Below are 17,435 nucleotides of genomic sequence, written 5' to 3'. Positions count from 1 at the left end.
CATCCGCTGCTTCACTCCCCAGTTGGCCGCAGTGGCTGGAGCTATGCTGATCTGAAGCCAGGAGCCAGGAGCTTCTTCTGAGTCTCCCAAGCAGGTGCAGGGGCCCAAGGACTTGGGCCATCTTCCACTGCTTTCCCAGGCCACAGCAGAGAGCTGGATCGGAAATGGAGCATCTGGAACTTGAACTGGCGCCCATATGGGATGGCGGCACTGCAGGTGGAGGCTTTACCCACTATGCCACAGTGCCAGCCTCCCCACTTGTTTTTTTAAAACCCACCCCTTGCAAATATTAGCCCCTTTAGTCTTTTTAAAATTTTTTTTAATTTTAATTTTAATTTTTAATTTTTTTTTTGACAGGCAGAGTGGACAGTGAGAGAGAGAGAGAGACAGGGAGAAAGGTCTTCCTTTACTGTTGGTTCACCCTCCAATGGCCGCTGCAGCCAGCGCTCTGTGGTTGGCGCACCGCACTGATCCGAAGGCAGGAGCCAGGTACTTATCCTGGTCTCCCATGGGGTGCAGGGCCCAAGCATTTGGGCCATCCTCCACTGCACTCTGGGCCAGAGCAGAGAGCTGGCCTGGAAGAGGGGCAACCGGGACAGAATCCGGCGCCCCAACCGGGACTAGAACCTGGTGTGCCGGCGCCATAAGGCGGAGGATTAGCCTATTGAGCCGCAGTGCCGGCCTAGCCCCTTTAGTCTTTAAAACTTGTTTCTTTTATCTTTTTTTCCCCTTAAGAGAAAGCTTTATTTTTTAAGATTTATTTATTTACTTGAAAGGCAGAGTTAGAGAGAGAGGGAGAGACAGAGAAAGAGATCTTCCATCTGCTGGTTTATCCCCCAAATGGCTCCAACAGCTGGAGCTGGGCCGATCTGAAGCCAGGAGCCAAGAGCTTCTTCTGGGTCTCCCACATGGGTGCAGGGGCCCAAGCACCTGGACATCTTTCACTGCTTTCCCAGGCCACAGCAGAGAGCTGGACCAGAAGTGAAGCAACTGGGACACTAACTGGCGCCCAGAGGGGATGCCAGCATAGCAGGCTGTGGCTTTACCTGCTATGCCACAGGGCTGGCCCCAAGGGAAGGGTTTTTAAAACAGTTCTCTTTTGTCATTGCCTTCCTTTATGGACAGCTGATAATCTGCCCTCTGGATTGTGTGGCTGCTGCTGAGGTTTGTACACAGTGGGAGTTGGGTTTGTGCTGTGGACGGTCGAGGCCCTAGCAAGATGATGCTCCTGCTGGGGCCCTGCGTCAGCGCTGGGTGTGCGGAGCGGCCCTGCCTGTCTCCCACACACAGCTTCCTCTGTGAGAGCAGGGGTTTCCACCCTGTGACTTTTCAAAATTAGTGTTTTGTTTGTTTTTAAAGATTTATTTATTTGAAAGGCAGAGTGACAGAGAGGGCAGAGGGAGGGAGAGAGAGGGGAGAGGGAGAGAGAGAGAGAGATATCTTCCATCTGCTGGTTCACTCTCCAGGTGGCCACAATGGTCTAACCCAGTCCTGGCTGAAGCCAGGAGCCAGGAACTTCATCTGGGACTCCCACATGGGTGGCAGGAGCCCAGACACATTAGCAGGGAGCTGGTTCAGAAGCGGAGCAGCTGGGGCTCAAAGCAGTGCCCATATGGGGTGCTGGGCCACAACACTAGCCCCTCAAACTTATTTTTAACATGGGAACTCTTTCTTTAAGCAGAATCTGAGATTTCTCCCCAGGTAAGTCTCAGCACCTCCCTTTCCTTTGTGATGGCTTGGAGCACCCCCTGCCATTTCCATTAGAGAGAGATTTCTTCTAAAGTAAAATTGCACCTTCCTGAAACGGGCGTGAGAACTTTGAAAAGCAGGGGCTAACTTACAACACCATGGCAGATAATGTTGCTCTGTTAATTTGGTTTTATGTAGGTTTGTTACTTGAGTACAAGGAGTTAATTCCTTAGCAACAGCTCCCAGACTTCCTTGGTGGGGGAGGGTGGGGGGTGGTGGTGGTGGGGGCTGGGCAGGTGGCTCTACCCCCAGGGGTTCTGGGAGCTGCCTCCTGGATCCCTGCTGTTCCAGCTAGGGAGCACCCTCTGGGTAGTCCTGTCCTGGGGGCAGCGTGGACCCGTTGGGCATCATAGTTTTAAATGTCATTTCACTTTAAGTGGCGTTGGTCCAGCCCACGGGTGTGTTCTGGGGCTTGGGTGGGGGAGGAGGGAAGATGACAGAGCAGTCAGGGAAGGGGTCCCTTGGTGTTGCCGTGATGCCGAGGGTGCCGCACTGTTTCTGTAGCAGGAGAGCAGGCTGTTAGGGAGATGAAGCTGCGTTGTTTTATGAATGCGGACAAACTTGATCGTGCTGTTGAGTGCAGGGCCTTGTGCGTGAAGCCCTCTTGTAAAGATCTTAGATAGCAAGAAGATGTGGCTAAAGAACATGAAGATGAATTTAGATGGCTCTGACTCATCTTACGTCGGGATGGAAGTGGATGTTACTGGAGGGAGGGGAAGGAAGTCAGTGCATTGTCTGTGTGTGCTATTTTAGAAAATACTTAGTTATTTTAATTTATTCCAAAGAGTGAGAACGAGAGAGCCAATGAGTGAGAGACAGAACTAGAGCAAGCTGTCTTCCACCCACTAGTTCACTCCTGAAATGCCCACAACAGCCAGGGTTGGGGACAAGGGCAGACTGAATCCAGGAGCCAGGAGCTCTACCCAGGCCTTCCAGGTGGCAAAGACCCAAGTGCTTGAGCCACCATCTGCTGCCTCCCAGGGTGGGCACTAGCAGGAAGCTGATTCAGAAGTGCAGGCAGAACTGGAACCCAGGCACTTGCATATGACATGGAGGCATCCCTGTTACCGAAATCTGGGGTGGGAAACTCCCTCCATCAAACAGGCACCAGAGACGGTGGAGGACCAAGCAGTTTATTAATGCCAGCCAGCTCAGCTGGACTCATTTCCTGAGAACTGAGCAACAATCTCAAGTGTCTTACAATATTTGTAGGTTCTTCAGCCTCATACCTTGGCTGTTACAGCACTGGTGGGTTTAAATTGCAGCCTACGTGACTCAGGACCACTCTGCCAGTGGTCGGTGGGCCGGGTATGTTTGTGAAAGATACCAGGGGCAGATTTAGTAGGACAGGTGTATGACTGGCGTTTACAGAAGCAGAACTTAGGAGTCTTCCCTCCTTAGACAAGATCACAATGGGCAGCTGCTTCGCTTGTTAATTGCGAGCAGCCACTTTTCAAAGTTTGCATTGGGAGAAGAGGTCAGCTTTTCTTTCTTTGTCTCTGGTTGCAGCCATATTTCCTCTACATCCCAAGTGGCAGCTTAACCTGCTGTGCCACAAACACCCCCCCCCCCCCCCCCCCCCCGCCGCCCCTTGTATGTAATTCTTATCCCAGAATGACCCGGTGAGGTATCATTATTTTATAGATGTTTTATAGATGGAGAACTGAGGCCCAGAGAATTTAAGAACTTGCTTACAGGGAAGCAACAGGAATTCGGCTGGGGGCGGGCATTTGGCTTTGCAGTTAAGATGCCTGTGTGCCGTCTATGCAAGTAGCTGGGTTTGGTTCCCAGCTCTGGCTCCTGACTGCAGCTGCCATCAGTGTAGACCCTGGGAGGCAGTGGTGAAGGCTCACGTTGGGTCCCTGCCAGCCATGTGGGAGAGCTTGATGGAGCGTCCAGCGCATGGCCTGGCCCCCGCCATTGTGGGTGAACCAGTGGATAGGAATATTCTCTCTCTCCTTCTTTTTCTCTCTGCTTCTCAAGTTAAACCATCTAGCTGGTGGGAGGATGAATGGGAATCAACTCCATGTTCATGTGTGGGCTATTTTTCCGAGAGTGATATAGAAATTGGGATCTTTAGAAAAATATATAGATCCCATGGCCAGAGTCAGACTCTCTGGAGAGGGGCCCAGGCATCTGTGTTTAAAACACAACAAATCTTCCAGGTGAGTCAGATCATCAAGTTTGGAAATGTAACAGAGCACACTGTGTGTGTGTGTGTGTATGTGTGTGATAGAGAGAGAGAGAGAGAGAGAGAGAGAAAGAGAGAGAGAGAGAGAAGGTCATTTGCCAAATGGGAATCAGATGCTCTTGGAGTGAGTTGTTCCTGGTTTTTATTTCTGTTCATATCTGCCTGGCAGCATTATGAATATCAGGGGACCCCTGGATAATTTCATTTCTTCCTCTCTGTTGATGTGTGGGTTTGTGATGCAAGCTGGTGTGAATCCGAGAGTATGAGGAGCAGTTTGCATTTCTTTTAGCTGCCTGGGGGTTGTGGGTCAGTCCCCGGAGTTCAGTGCGTGGTTGTGGAGCAGCTGCTCTGGGGGCCACAGGAGACGGACGGGGACCCTGTGCCAGGTGAAGGGACAGCTGCTGCTTAGGTTTAAACCAGTTTTTATGCAGTGTGAGGGACAGTGTTGGCAGACCTTCTGAATTTTCAAGAGAAGCCAAAATCTGGATTTTTATGAAAAAGCTCCCAATTTTAAAAGTTGACAAGAAAAGGCCGGTGCTGTGGTATAGTGAGCTAAGCCTCTGCCTGTGGCACTGGCATCCCAAATGGGTGCTGGTTCAAGACCCAGCTGCTCCAGTTTTGATCCAGCTCTCTGCTATGGCCTGGGAAGGCAGTAGAAGATGGCCCGAGACCTTGGGTCCCTGCACCCGCATGGGAGACCTGGAGGAGCTCCTGGCTCCTGGCTCCTGGCTTCAGATTGGCTCAGCTTTGGCTGTTGTGGCTGTTTGGAGAGTGAACCAGCGGATGGAAGACTTCTCTGTCTCTCTGTAACTCTGCCTCTCAAATAAATAAATATTTTTTTTAAAAAAAGAGTTGACAAGCGGTGACTCTAGTTTAAGATAAACTGTTAAGTATTTTTATAAGTAAAAGGACTCCCAGGAGCCAGCGGTAGAGTGATGTGGAAGAAGAGCTGTTGACTCACGTTGTCTGCATGCATTGAAATGTCACACTGAAGCCCATGTGGACCATTAGTATTTTTTTTAAACAAGTTTTTTTTCTGGAAGACAACCAGGTGCACTTATTTCTTTTTTAAATTATTTTTTATTTATTTGAAAGTCAGAGTTACATAGAGAGAGGTAGAGACAGAGAGAGAAGTCTTCCATCTGATGGTTCACTCCCCAGATGGAGGAGCTGCACCGATCTGAAGCCAGGAGCCTGGAGCTTCTTCTGTTCTCCCACGTGGGTGCAGGGGCCCAAGGACTTCTTCCACTGCTATCCTAGGCCATATCAGAGAGCTGGATCGGAAGAGGAACAGCTGGGACTAGAACCAGGGCCCATATGGGATGCTGGTGCTTCAGGTCAGGGCTTTAACCCGCTGCGATATAGTGGTGGCCTTGACCATTAGTATTAATAAAAGGTTAAAGTTCATGGAAAGTGGAATTTGAAAACAAGCAAACAAATGAAAGACAATTCTAAGGAGCAAACAGGGCACAGATAAGGGACAGCATCAGCCCCCAAGGCCAGTTTTCAATAATTGATCGCCTTGTGTGAGGTTGTAGTGACAGCAGATGATGTGATCGGAGTTTTTTTTTTTTCTCTTTCCTCAAAATGCAATTTTATTCTAGACAAAATGTGAGGAGTACTGGCCCTCCAAGCAGGCTCAGGACTATGGGGACATAACCGTGGCCATGACAACCGAAATTGTTCTTCCAGAATGGACTGTCAGAGATTTCACAGTGAAAAATGTAAGTAAGAGATCAAGATGAGCGGGTCTCATACTACTGGCTCATATATTAATTCTGCAGAGGTGACTTCTGGGTTATACGAACTCAGAGTTTTTATGCATCAGATGAACGTTCTTGCAGTCCGTAAGTCTGCATACACCCTTAGCTTTCCTATCTCGAGGGGGGTTGGCGAAGTTATTCCCGAGTCAGATGGCTCAGCGGAGTGTGGCTGTGCCTCAGCAATGCTTTGCTTCCACTTCTGAGTGGTTGCTCTGAGTTTTCAGCACAAACCCAGGCCGTTTGGATTATTTAGTGGGAGGTTCTGCGTCAGGAGTGGACATTTGCTATTAGCAGCAATTTGTAACTCCTCCATCAGTAAGATTCCAGGGCTTATGCACGGGGCCTCCCTACCCCCTGAAAGTTATAAAATCAAAGCTACTTCAATTGTGTAGGAATTCTAGGGAGTCAAGTTTATATATGTCTGGGTTTTTTTTTTTTTTTTTTTTGAGAGTGTTTGACATTGATATCCACTGATGGGTGTGTAACGTGCTATAATTGTTTGCAGCTTCTCTTTAATCTAGTGGTTCCAGATTTAATTACATAAAATGCAGAAATAGGTTTTCCTTTTAAAAACCGAGAACATTACAGGCGGAGCTAAAAGCTGCTTTGTGCTCGCGCTCCTGGCTGAGCCCCCACGCCCCTGTGCAGAGGGGATTCTGAGAAGTAGAAATTCGCCTCCCTTCCGCCCCCTCGTTTCTCGCCGTTGGATAGGTACTTTTGTTAAATTTGGGAGTGCTGAGTTCGTTTGTGGAGACTTCCCAGCGTGTTCTCTCTCTCTACCTTTTTCCTCCTCCCTGTTTTCCAAGTTTTGAATGATGTAACCTCACTGTGCTTATAACGGATACACAGTTTTAAAGGAAAGGCTTCAGAGGGTGGTGGTCGTGCGGGAGACCCAGGGGCCTGCCGTGCCCTCGTAGGTGTGTCTGAGTGAGGACTAGAATGCATCCTGGCGAATGCCCGTCTGGTCCTGCCCACGAGGTGCTGGTTATCCTAGTTGTGTTTGTGCGAGCTATTTTCGGCTGCACACTCAGTGATACCCCAAGTGGGCTCACAGATGGGGTTCAGGAAGCTCCACAGGGCACAGGTGTATGAAGGCGTGTCCGTGGCTGGCAGGTAGTGGGGCAGGGGCGATCTGGACCCAGAGTCACAGGACGGAAACTGGAGCTCTCCCGCCCTGGTGATGAGTGGTGGGGCAGCCGGGTCCCTTTTCTCGGAACCTTTGTCCCTCATCTGTGCAGGGCACCTGCCAATGGCGTGATAAACAAGCTAAGTCTCTTGCAGGCACTCCGCCGGCTGTGGTCCACATGAGAAGTTCTAGGTTTTGGTAGTGACCGCTCCTGCCGGGTGCCGGTCTGGTATTCAGACTCTGCCTGACTCCCCCTGGCCACTGGCTGTCGGCAGGCAGCCTTTCTCTCTGCGTCTCACCCCTTTGGTTGGTTTTTAGATCCAGACGAGCGAGAGCCACGCTCTGCGGCAGTTCCACTTCACCTCCTGGCCTGACCACGGCGTCCCGGACACCACCGACCTGCTCATCAACTTTCGCTACCTTGTCCGCGACTACATGAAGCAGAGCCCTCCCGAGTCGCCGATTCTGGTGCATTGCAGGTGCGGCAAAGGCGCTTCCCGAGTGACAGATTCCAAATGCAACCGCATGTTTAGGAAAGCCGGGCACAGGAGGAAAATGCAATAGATATTTACAGACTTCAAAACGATTTGGGTATGGGACCGCGGACTTATTTCCTAAGCCCTGAGCAAACTGGAGCCATGTGGGCCACATCTGGTCAGCTGCACGTTTTTGTAAAGTCTTATTGGAAACCAGCTATGTCCATTTGTTTACAGATTGTTGTTGGTTGCTTTTGTGCTTCTTGGGCAGAAACCAGCCAGATGGAACTGCAAAGCTGAAAATGTTTCCTTGCTGCCCCTTGGCAGGAAAAGTTTGTCAGCCCCTACTCGAGAATAGTAAAAAGTTAGCTTTCAAGATAAAAGGATTAAGTCAGGACAGAAGAGAGGAGGGATTTTATTGCTCTAGAGGGAATCAGTTCATGATCTATTCCATGCTAAGTTATGGTGGCAACTTGAATTGGATGATGTAGGAAACTCAAGATGTCTTACTGGCGTGCCTTGACTCAAAGTAGGTTTGGGACTTAGGCCATTGTTGTCCCAGCCGATCCTGTCTGGCACACTGAAGTTTCCACTGGTGACCCTGGGCAGCGCCTTCAGAGCCTGATCCTGGAGAGCCAGCTGCATACATTTTGACATCGAGTTGTTCAGTGGACACCACCCTCTCTCACGGGCTTGTTTTGCTTTTCTCCCAGCGCTGGAGTTGGAAGGACGGGCACTTTCATTGCTGTTGATCGTCTCATCTACCAGATCGAGAACGAGAACACGGTGGACGTGTACGGCGTTGTGTACGACCTCCGGATGCACAGGGCTTTAATGGTGCAGACAGAGGTGAGGAAAAGATCTGTGCTGGTATTCCACCACCACTCCCAGCTGGTCGGTCGGTCTTTCTTTTTTTTTTTTTTTTTTTTTTTGTTGTTGTTGTTTATTTGAAAGGCAGAGTTACAGAGAGGCAGAGGCAGAGAGAGAGAGAGAGAGAGAGAGAGAGAGAGAAAGGTCTTCCATCTACTATTTCACTTCCCAGATGGCAGAAACTACCTGTAACAGCCAGAGCTGTACAGATCTGAAGCCAGGAGCCAGGAGCTTCTTCTGGGTCTCCCATGTGGATGAAGGGGGCCAAGGATTTGGGCCACCTTCCACTGCTTTCCCAGGCCACAGCAGAGAGCTGGATTGGAAGTGGAGCAGCTGGGACTTGAACCAGTACTGCAGCACTGATATGGGATGCCGGCACTCCAGGTGGAGGCTTTACCCACTATACCACAGTGCTGGCCCCCTCAGCTGTTTTTTTTTTTTTTTTTTTTTTTTAAGATTTATTTATTTTATTTGAAAGAGTTACACACAGAGAGAAGGAGAGTCAGAGAGAGAGAGAGAGGTCTTCCGTCCACTGGTTCACTTTCCAAATGGCTGCAACAGTTGGAGCTGTGCTGATCTGAAGCCAGGAGCTTCTTCTGGGTCTCCCATATGGGTGCAGGGGGCCAAAGACTTGGGCCACCTTCCACTGCTTTCCCAGGCCATTGCAGGGAGCTGGATCAGAAGAGGAGCAGCCGGGACTGGAACCAGCACCCATATGGGATGCCAGCACTGCAGGCGGCGGCTTTACCTGCTATGCCACAGCACCGGCCCCCACTCTTTGTTTCTAAGAAGATTGGGCCATCTTTCAAACAGACTAATGAATCAGTCTTGGTAAACGTGAATGCTAGGGAAGTGGTACAGTGTTCTTAGGCACTGACACATCAGTGAACCCTCTCCCGAGCTTGTCGACATCAGAGTATGTCAGTGTAGCCGCAGGAGCCTGGCTGACCACTGCAGAAGAGAGGCTTCCCGTCTGTGGCCTAATTCGGGTATGGCTGTTGGATTTGCCTTTCCCTGAATTGTGCCTGATGCACAATAATTTGGAGGCATTTTCAACAGAATGCGCTGGGAAGTACCCGACCTCACAGAGGTGGGTGCCACCGCGCCAGGATGAGAGCAGAATATTAATTTCGTGTCAGGCTGTCACCCTGTACCCTTTTACAGCTCTGTGAATGCGGGCCATGCTTTTGAGTCTAGTCTCCTCTGTTCTGGAGGCCGTGGGTACATTGTGTGCTTGGGGGAGAGCTGCACGGTTGTGGTGGAAAGAGATTCATCTCCTGCATTGATTGGAGGTGAGATTTTCTTTGTTCTGTGATAATCACATAGAGTAGTGTTTCTCAGTCTTTTGTCTTCTTTTGAGAAACACAGAACTCTTACACCTGCCTGAACACTATTTTATAATCCATGTTTTTTGAAAAAAAATCTTACATTAAAAATTTAACCCTATGTGGGACTATGTGGAATACATTTTTTCTCTTTCACTTTTTTATTCCTTATTCTGCTCTCTAGAGGTAGCCAATGTTTATAGTTTGGTGTATATATTTTTAAATTAAATTCTAGCCGATGCATAAAATTATACATATTTATAGGGTACTATGTGATGTTTTAATCCATATATTTATATAGTGTAATATTGGCTTATGTCTCTATAGGCCTTTTTATCTATAAATATGAAATCTCTGTCACACACACACACACACTGACACTCACACTGACACTCACACACACTCGTGGGATATTTTGAAGCAACAAGATCCTGTTTTACGTTTCCCTGCGATTTTTATCTTCACACCATCATGGAAATCTCACTAGGCTAATCCTCCGCCTGTGGCGCCAGCACACCGGGTTCTAGTCCCGGTTGGGGCGCTGGTTCTGTCCCGGTTGCTCCTCATCCAGTCCAGCTCTCTGCTGTGGCCTGGGAGGGCAGTGGAGGATGGCCCAAGTGCTTGGGCCCTGCACCTGCATGGGAGACCAAGAGGAAGCACCTGGCTCTTGGCTTCGGATCGGCGCAGCGCGCCGGCTGTAGCAGCCATTTAGGGGGTGAACCAACAGAAGGAAGACCTTTCTCTCTGTCTCTCTCTCTCACTGTCTACTCATCCTGTCCAAAAAAAAAAAAAAAATATGACTAGTTCCAACTCCTCTTGGATTTTAAATGTATTTATATTTATTTGAAAGGCAGGCAGACGCTCATTCGCTTGTTCACCCCCCCCCCCCCCCCCCCCGCGCGCCTACAACGACCAGGGCTGACCTAGGTTGAAGCCAAGAGCCAGGAATTGCATTGGCGTCTCCCACGTGGGTGTCAGGGACCCAAGTACTTGAGGCATCAGCTGCTGCCCCCCAGGAGCGTTAGCAGGAAGCTGAAATCAGGAGCCGAGCCAGGAGTCGAGCCCATGCCTGCTGATAAGCAATGCAACCCCTTCCTTTCTGTGCCCACCCCCGTGGGAATCTTCTGTGTCAGCACACAGCTCCGCCTCCTCTTTTTAAATGACCACTTGTAGATTCTGTGATGCCTGCTGCACGGTGGCCTCCGCCCACCTCTATGCAGAGAGAACGGCAGCTCACTCCTCGTTCTGCACAGCCCGGGAGACCTTGCTGGGCTTGCAATTGTTCGAACGTGTGTGTGCCTCTTCCTTAGCCCTTCCCCAGGCTTCTGCTCCTTCTCTTTGGGCAGGGGAGGTGGGGAGTGTTCCTTGAGGTTGAGAATTACTGACCAAGACTCATTTCACCAGAACGCCGTTGCCTCTTGAAACACAGGAGCTTGAACTGTTTGTTCGCTCTTGGGTGGCTGGGGCTTGGGGGTGATCTGTATGAAAACCATTTGGGTGCCCCCTCCCTGGCACCTGTGCTCACTGGCTCTCTCCCCCGCCCTGTACTTTCAGGACCAGTATGTTTTCCTCAATCAGTGTGTTCTGGATATTATCAGATCCCAGAAAGACTCCAGAGTAGATCTCATCTACCAGAACACAACTGCAATGGCGATCTACGAAAACCTGGCGCCGGTGTCCACGTTCGGAAAGACGAATGGTTACATTGCCTGATTCCAAAGGAACGCCTTCCCGGAGCTCACCAGACTCTCACACCCACAGCCAAGGAACGCGCCCCAGTGTCGACTTGTTTTGTTTTTGTTTCTGTTTTTTTTTTTTTTTTTTTTAATGTCTAATTTCTTAGTTCTTTGTTCTGTTTTGTTGGAACTGACTTGGAGGATGTGAAGCTGCAGGTGGAACACTTGAGAAATGCCAGGTGGGGGCTGTGGATGCGTGGTGAGCACATCACTTGCATTCCGATTACCAATGGGATGAGTTCACTTTTTTTTTTTCCCCTAGAGAATCGTGGAAAACCAGGAGAAGTGAGCCATGCTTTTTCTTTTTTATTTTCAAAAGAGATTCTTCTTCTTCTTCTTTTTTTTAAAGACTATTTTCTATGACTCACATGCTCAAGGCAGGATTGTGTTGGGTTGAGTATATTTTCAGTATCAGAGGTCTATTTTTACCTACTGTATCTTGGAACCTAGCTGGTGGAGAAGACGGAATGGGGGGTGAGCAGCATGTTGGCGGGTGGGCTCTGTGGCGCCTCTTCCCGCGTGGGTTTTCTCTCTGAACATGTGCCTTTTCTGAATTATGCTTCCACAGGCAAAACTCAGTAGATATCTATATTTTTGTATTGAATCTCGTAATTGGAATATACGGAATATTTAAGCATAGTTTAGCATCAGAATTCCGCCTTCTCGGTGACATTCCTGTCCTCGTTGGATTAGAGGGGGGCTCTTTGCCCCTTGCCGTCCTCCTGCCCCCACCCCACTCCCCATACATTTGTGCTCTGATTTTTCTTCCTTTTTCCCTCCCAGTTTTCTCCAAAGACTTCTGTTGGCAACGTTTTCAGCCCATTGGTTGGGTGAGAATGGAAACTAAATAACGCTTTCGGAATTTCTGTGAGCAGGGGTGGGAGAACGAGGAATCCGACGGTGACATAAATCCTGTCCTGTCCGTGTTTTATTCTTTCTGTCGTTTCTGTCTTTGGTTAAGAAGGATTATTTAAAGGTGCAATATGTGACTTAGTGATTTATGATGCTGTAGGTTTTTAGTGATGTTTTACTCAGGTTGGCATTTTATGTGTGTACGTGTGTGTGTGTGTTTGTGTGTGTGTGTTTTTAAAAGTATGGCAATCTGTGAACACTTCCGTGTGAACCGAGTGTCAGATTAACCCTTGACCCCTGAAGTCCACTGGCTGTAGTCTCTTATCTGCAGTGGCACATACCGTATCTACTGTATATATAAATACTCAGCTCTTAAAACTGTCATTCCTGCAAATTGAGGTGTACAAAGTTTGATTTGTATCAAAGATGTAATTATTATTTTTAAAACCTCTTTTCACTATACTGCTGCTGTAATTACTTTGATTTTTTTAAAAAAATGTAGATTTTTTTTTTTTTTGCTTCAGGTGTATATCCACCAAGAGTTTCAGAATTTATGTGGATTTATTTTATGGGTACATAATCTGTAAACTTCTCAAGGCATTAACATGAAAGGATTTGTTTCTTTGTATCTTGTGTTGTGGCTCAGGTTATATTTTGAAGACGTTTTGATTTATCCTCCAATAGGCAATGAAGTTCATTCACAAGGTGTGATGAAGGAATAGCCAAGTCCCTGGAGTCCGGTGGCCCCCCTGGTCAGCGGTGCCCTGTGGGAGCCACGCTCCTCCAGTCCCTGGCGCTTCGGTCGCTGGGTGGACACAGCGAGGTTAGCAAGGCGAAACCGCACGTACTTAAGTGCTTGGTGTGTGTGGTTCAGAGGTTTCCCACTCTGTCTTCTGTCCCCTTTCCCTCCGAGGTACTGAGAGGAGGAGGAGGAGAGGCCGCGTTTTGGGGGAGAATCTTCCTCCTCAAATGGCAGTTGCACTTTCTTTTGCCTTCTTTGGGGTAGCAGCTCATTCAGCATCAGGCCCATCAGGGAGCCGGCTGTCCTGGCTGGGTCAGGCGCTCTGGACTCAGCATCAGAGCGGCCTTGGCTCCCTGCAGGTGCGGGTCAGGGAGCCGAGGTGTCCTCAGGTGGTGCGTGAAGCAGTTGTTGTGTCCCTCACGCTGGTCTGCCCCCTGGGGGTCTCTGACTGTGTCCCGAGGTCCCTGTCCAGGCGGCTGCTCTGTGGACTACTCCCTGTCCCCCGCCCATCTGTCTGCTGTGACAGTGTGCTTGGCTGTCTGAGCCCGTGTAGACCCTCAGCTCTGCCCTGCACGCCTGGCTGCCCCGGGAAAGTCACAAGAGAGAACTCGTCCCTTCACAGCATCCGGTAAAGGCTGAGAAACCGTCGGAGGACAGAGCGACGCAATTGGAAACACACTGAACCTTGTGCAACACAGAGGCCCTCCTGCGCCCCGCCTGGTGCGGGCGTGGGAAATGGGCTGACACCCCGACCTCATTCCCAACCCCCACCCCTACCCCGCCCCGGGAGGCTGGGGGGGGAGGGGTGTGGGATTTCCAAGCAGGCAGGTCCCACGAAGGTCCCGGTGCATCTCAGAACGGGATGGGGAGGAGCCTTTACTGCCCAGTGATGGAGAAGGGACGGTTAGTGTGGGATTAGGACACGCAGGCTGGGGGTTTGCTCCTGAGCTGCTGCCGGAGGCCACACAGGGAGAGGGAGCTGGGATCGTGAGAGGCCAGCGGCACAGAGCAGCAGCCAGTGTGAGGCTCTCAGGCCAGCTGGCCTTGGGGGCTGGAGGCCACTCAGAGCTGCCCTCGGGTGCCTCCAGAGCTGACTCTATTTGGGGTCCACTGGGGCCGTGTGATGACCTCTAGCCAGGCTCTGGCCTCCCCGATTCTACTGGATTGACGCTGTGCGATGTCAGAAGCTGGGGGACAGGGCACGGCCAACTCTGCAGTCGATTCCTCTTTGTTTTTTATCCGGGATGCAAAGGCCTGGTGTTCTTTGGAAATGCTTGATTGCGCTTGTGGAGCTAAGCAAGCCTTGGTGACTGATGCTGGTTTGCCTCGAAAGTCCAAGTTGTGTTTTCAGACTACTGTGTAGCAGCTGTGTGTCGGACACACTGGAGCTCTTTCCTCCCTTGGGGGCGCATACGCATAGGATGTGAAGACGTGGACTCTAAACTGTAATTTTCTTGTAACTATTTTGGAATGATGCCTATTTCTAATGTTTGTTATACTTGTACAGGATATCGCTCTTGGTTGCATTTTTTTTTTAAGGAAAAAAAATGGCCTGAAAAAAAATTTTTTTAAAAAGACTTACAAATACCAAATATTAAAAAAAAAATGTCCACACGTGATGCTTCCGTTTCTTTCTTCCCCTCCCCTCCGCCGCCTTGCTGGATGTTCGCGCACTTACTGAAGCAGTTTCCAGGCCCTCGGGTCCCTGTGGGATTTCCTAAAAAAAAATTCGTGTTTTCCAGGGCTGTCCTTACCGAGTCCACGTTCTTGGTTGAAACAAGAATTTCTTTCCTCGCGATTCTGGAGGCCAGAGGGTGATGGCTGCTTGGCCAGCCTGCCCCCTGCGCCTTGGGTGCTGTCCCTCCGTGCGTGTCTGCGTCCATCTCCTCCCGGTGTAAGGACTGCAGTCCCATCGGATGACGCCTGCTCAGGCTGCTTTACTTTCCCCTTAAAGGCCCTCCCTGCACGTGCAGTGGCACTCGGAGGTCCTGGGCCTCAGGACTTTGACAAATGACTGGGACAGGGCGGGGCAGGCGGGGGGCACGGGTCGGCCCATGGCACACGTGAGGGGTGATGGGTGCTGAGGAGCCTTGGAAGAGCAGACTGTGAGGGGGTCTGGAGGGGACAGGCACGCACTTGCAGGTGATAAATCCTTGGGATTTTTTTTTTTTTTTTTTTTTTTGACAGAGTGGACAGAGAGAGAGAGAGAGAGAAAGGTCTTCCTTCTCCGTTGGTTCACCCCCCAATGGCCGCTGCGGCCAGTGCACCGCACTGATCCGAAGCCAGGAGCCAGGTGCTTCTCCTGGTCTCCCATGCGGGTGCAGGGCCCAAGCACTTGGGCCATCCTCCACTGCCTTCCCGGGCCATAGCAGAGAGCTGGACTGGAAGAGGAGCAACCAGGACAGAATCCGGCGCCCCAACCGGGACTAGAACCCGGTGTGCCGGCGCCGCAGGCGGAGGATTAGCCTATTGAGCCGTGGTGCCATCCTAGTCCTTGGGATTTTTAGAAAGTTTTTTTTGGTCACTGGATTTGGGGAATCTCAGAACTGTTGGGATACTGTGGCGATTTGGATGCTTTTAGTTTTATATTTTTAAAAGATTTGTTTGTTTATTTGAAAGAGTTACAGAGAGATCTTCCACCCACTGATTTACTCCCTAGGGCTGCAACAGCCAGGGCTGGGCCAGGCTGAAGCCAGGAGCCAGGAGCCAGGAGCTTCAGCTGGGTCTCATACATGCAGGTGCACTTGGGCCAAGCACTTGGGCCATCTTCTGCTGCTTTCCCAGGCGCATTAGCAGGGAGCTGGACCAGAAGTGGAGCAGCTGGGACACAAACTGGCACCCACAGGGGATGCCGGCAGCGTGGCAGGAGGCTTTACTCAGTGCTACAGTGCAGGCCCCAGCTGGGTGTCTTCAAGTTTCTTCTTTGTCCCTTTACTGTGATGCGAACTCTCACCGGAATGAGATGACTTTGCTGTGAGGCCTCTCTTGTCCCTTTGAGCTGAACTCATGCACTCATTCAGCCGTGTGTTGAGTGGCTACTACACGCCAGGCACTGCGCTGCATGAACAAAACACTTCACAACCTCTGCCTTCATGGAGTGTGCAGTCCCGTAAGGGGGGACAGACAAGTGTACATCACATCTATAGTATGTTGGATGGTGAGAACCCAGAGTGAGTCAGCGTGTCGGGTCCTGATGCACCAGCTCACCTTTCTCCAGGTCAGGCATGGTGGGGGAAAGATCCGCCCCGCTCTGCGCCCAGCCCCTGCTTTGGGGGACATGGGGGAGGGGGAGGAGAGAGGGAGCAGTGGCCTGGGCCTCCCACGCCCACCTGTCACCTGCCCCACAGCTCTTCATGAGGAACGGCCTGGAGGCAGGGGCCAGGGCCTGTGTGGCAGAAGCAAAGTGAACGCTGAAGGAGGTACTGGGGTCTGGAGGAATTAGGGGAGGTGTGGTTTGCGATCCGAGTTGGAAAGAAGCAGGGTTTTAGCAGGCAGGTGAATGGGGAGCGCCAAAGAGTGAGGTTTGCTTAGAGAAGGGTCAGGGCCTGCGGGACTGGGCTGTGAGGAGGTGTGGGCAGGGGTGAAGGGAGGTGAGGAAGTGTGGGTGGGGTGAGGGGAGGTGTGGAGGGGGCTGACGGTGGTGGTGAAAGGGAAGAGCTCCAGGACTGCTCGTGTGGTTGGCTGAAAGTGTTTCACCATTGAAACTGCCCTGGGCGCACGTGTATGTGTGTGTGCGCGTGTACATAGATGCACACACATATGACTACATATACACAGATGTGCGCACACACACACAGAGTCTTTACCCTCACTGTGTCCTGTGGGTGAGCGTGGCCTGGTGGTCACGGGAATAGAACATGATGGAAAGGCCGGGCGAGGCGCAGGCAGAGGGCATGAGCGTTGTTGGCGGAGGAAGGGGGTGCTTTACCAGCCAGAGCAGCTGCTGTAGCACTTCCGGTGGCAGACACGTGTCCTGGCCTCGGTGGTGGTTGAGACTGGGCCGACCAGGCCTCCAGGGAGCTTGCCTTGCCAATCACCACACACCCCTCCCCTGCCTCTTCCTCTGTGTCTCTCATCCTATGCCTCTCCCAGCCCTTCTAGATACCCTGGGAGGCTGAAGTACTTGGGTCCCTGCCACCCACGTGGGACTGAATGGATGAGCCAGTGAGGGCTGTGATGCAGGGGAGAAGTGGGTGGGCCTGATGCATCCTCCCCCTGCTCTCTGCCATGAGTGTGAGTAGAGACGAGACCGAGAGAGACCTGGAGAACTCACTTCTTTCTGCTTACCCTCCTGAACTTGAGCTGTTGCTACGGGAAGAACCTCTCCTGCCAGCTGTGGCCCTTGGAGCCTGGGCCCCGGGGTGGGTATATTTGTGGCACAGAGCTTTCCCTGCCATGTCCACCTTGGAGCAGAGCTTGCGGCCCAGCCCTGCCTCAGCTGCCTGGCCCCTAGCTGACCTGGGGATCCCTTACTCCATGGGAATCTGGGACTTTGGGATTGCCATGTAGCATTTTTGTGGCTGTAGCATATAACACATTCGGTTTCACTGCTAATAACTGGTGGTACCAGGATTCCAATCAACTCCCAAGTTTGATTCTTCATCA

The 17,435-nt window shown here is 50.9% G+C and overlaps 1 protein-coding gene across 1 annotated transcript in view; it reads left to right on the top strand.

Moving 5' to 3' along the window:
• The window catches only part of PTPRJ (protein tyrosine phosphatase receptor type J), a 173,095-nt gene extending 158,682 nt beyond the window's left edge, over positions 1–14,413 (top strand). Inside the window, exons 22-25 of the mRNA XM_062197479.1 lie at positions 5,545–5,664; positions 7,148–7,308; positions 8,019–8,154; positions 11,055–14,413. Coding sequence (XP_062053463.1) covers positions 5,545–5,664; positions 7,148–7,308; positions 8,019–8,154; positions 11,055–11,213 — 576 coding nt within the window. The 3' untranslated portion in view covers positions 11,214–14,413. The remainder of the gene's footprint in view (positions 1–5,544; positions 5,665–7,147; positions 7,309–8,018; positions 8,155–11,054) is intronic.
• Positions 14,414–17,435: the final 3,022 nt, after the last annotated feature.

This window comes from Lepus europaeus, chromosome 7, assembly GCF_033115175.1.
Source record: "Lepus europaeus isolate LE1 chromosome 7, mLepTim1.pri, whole genome shotgun sequence".
Lineage (NCBI taxonomy): Eukaryota > Metazoa > Chordata > Mammalia > Lagomorpha > Leporidae > Lepus > Lepus europaeus.
The sequence above is the reverse complement of the archived record's forward strand: the minus strand, read 5'-3'. Positions and strand labels throughout refer to the sequence as shown.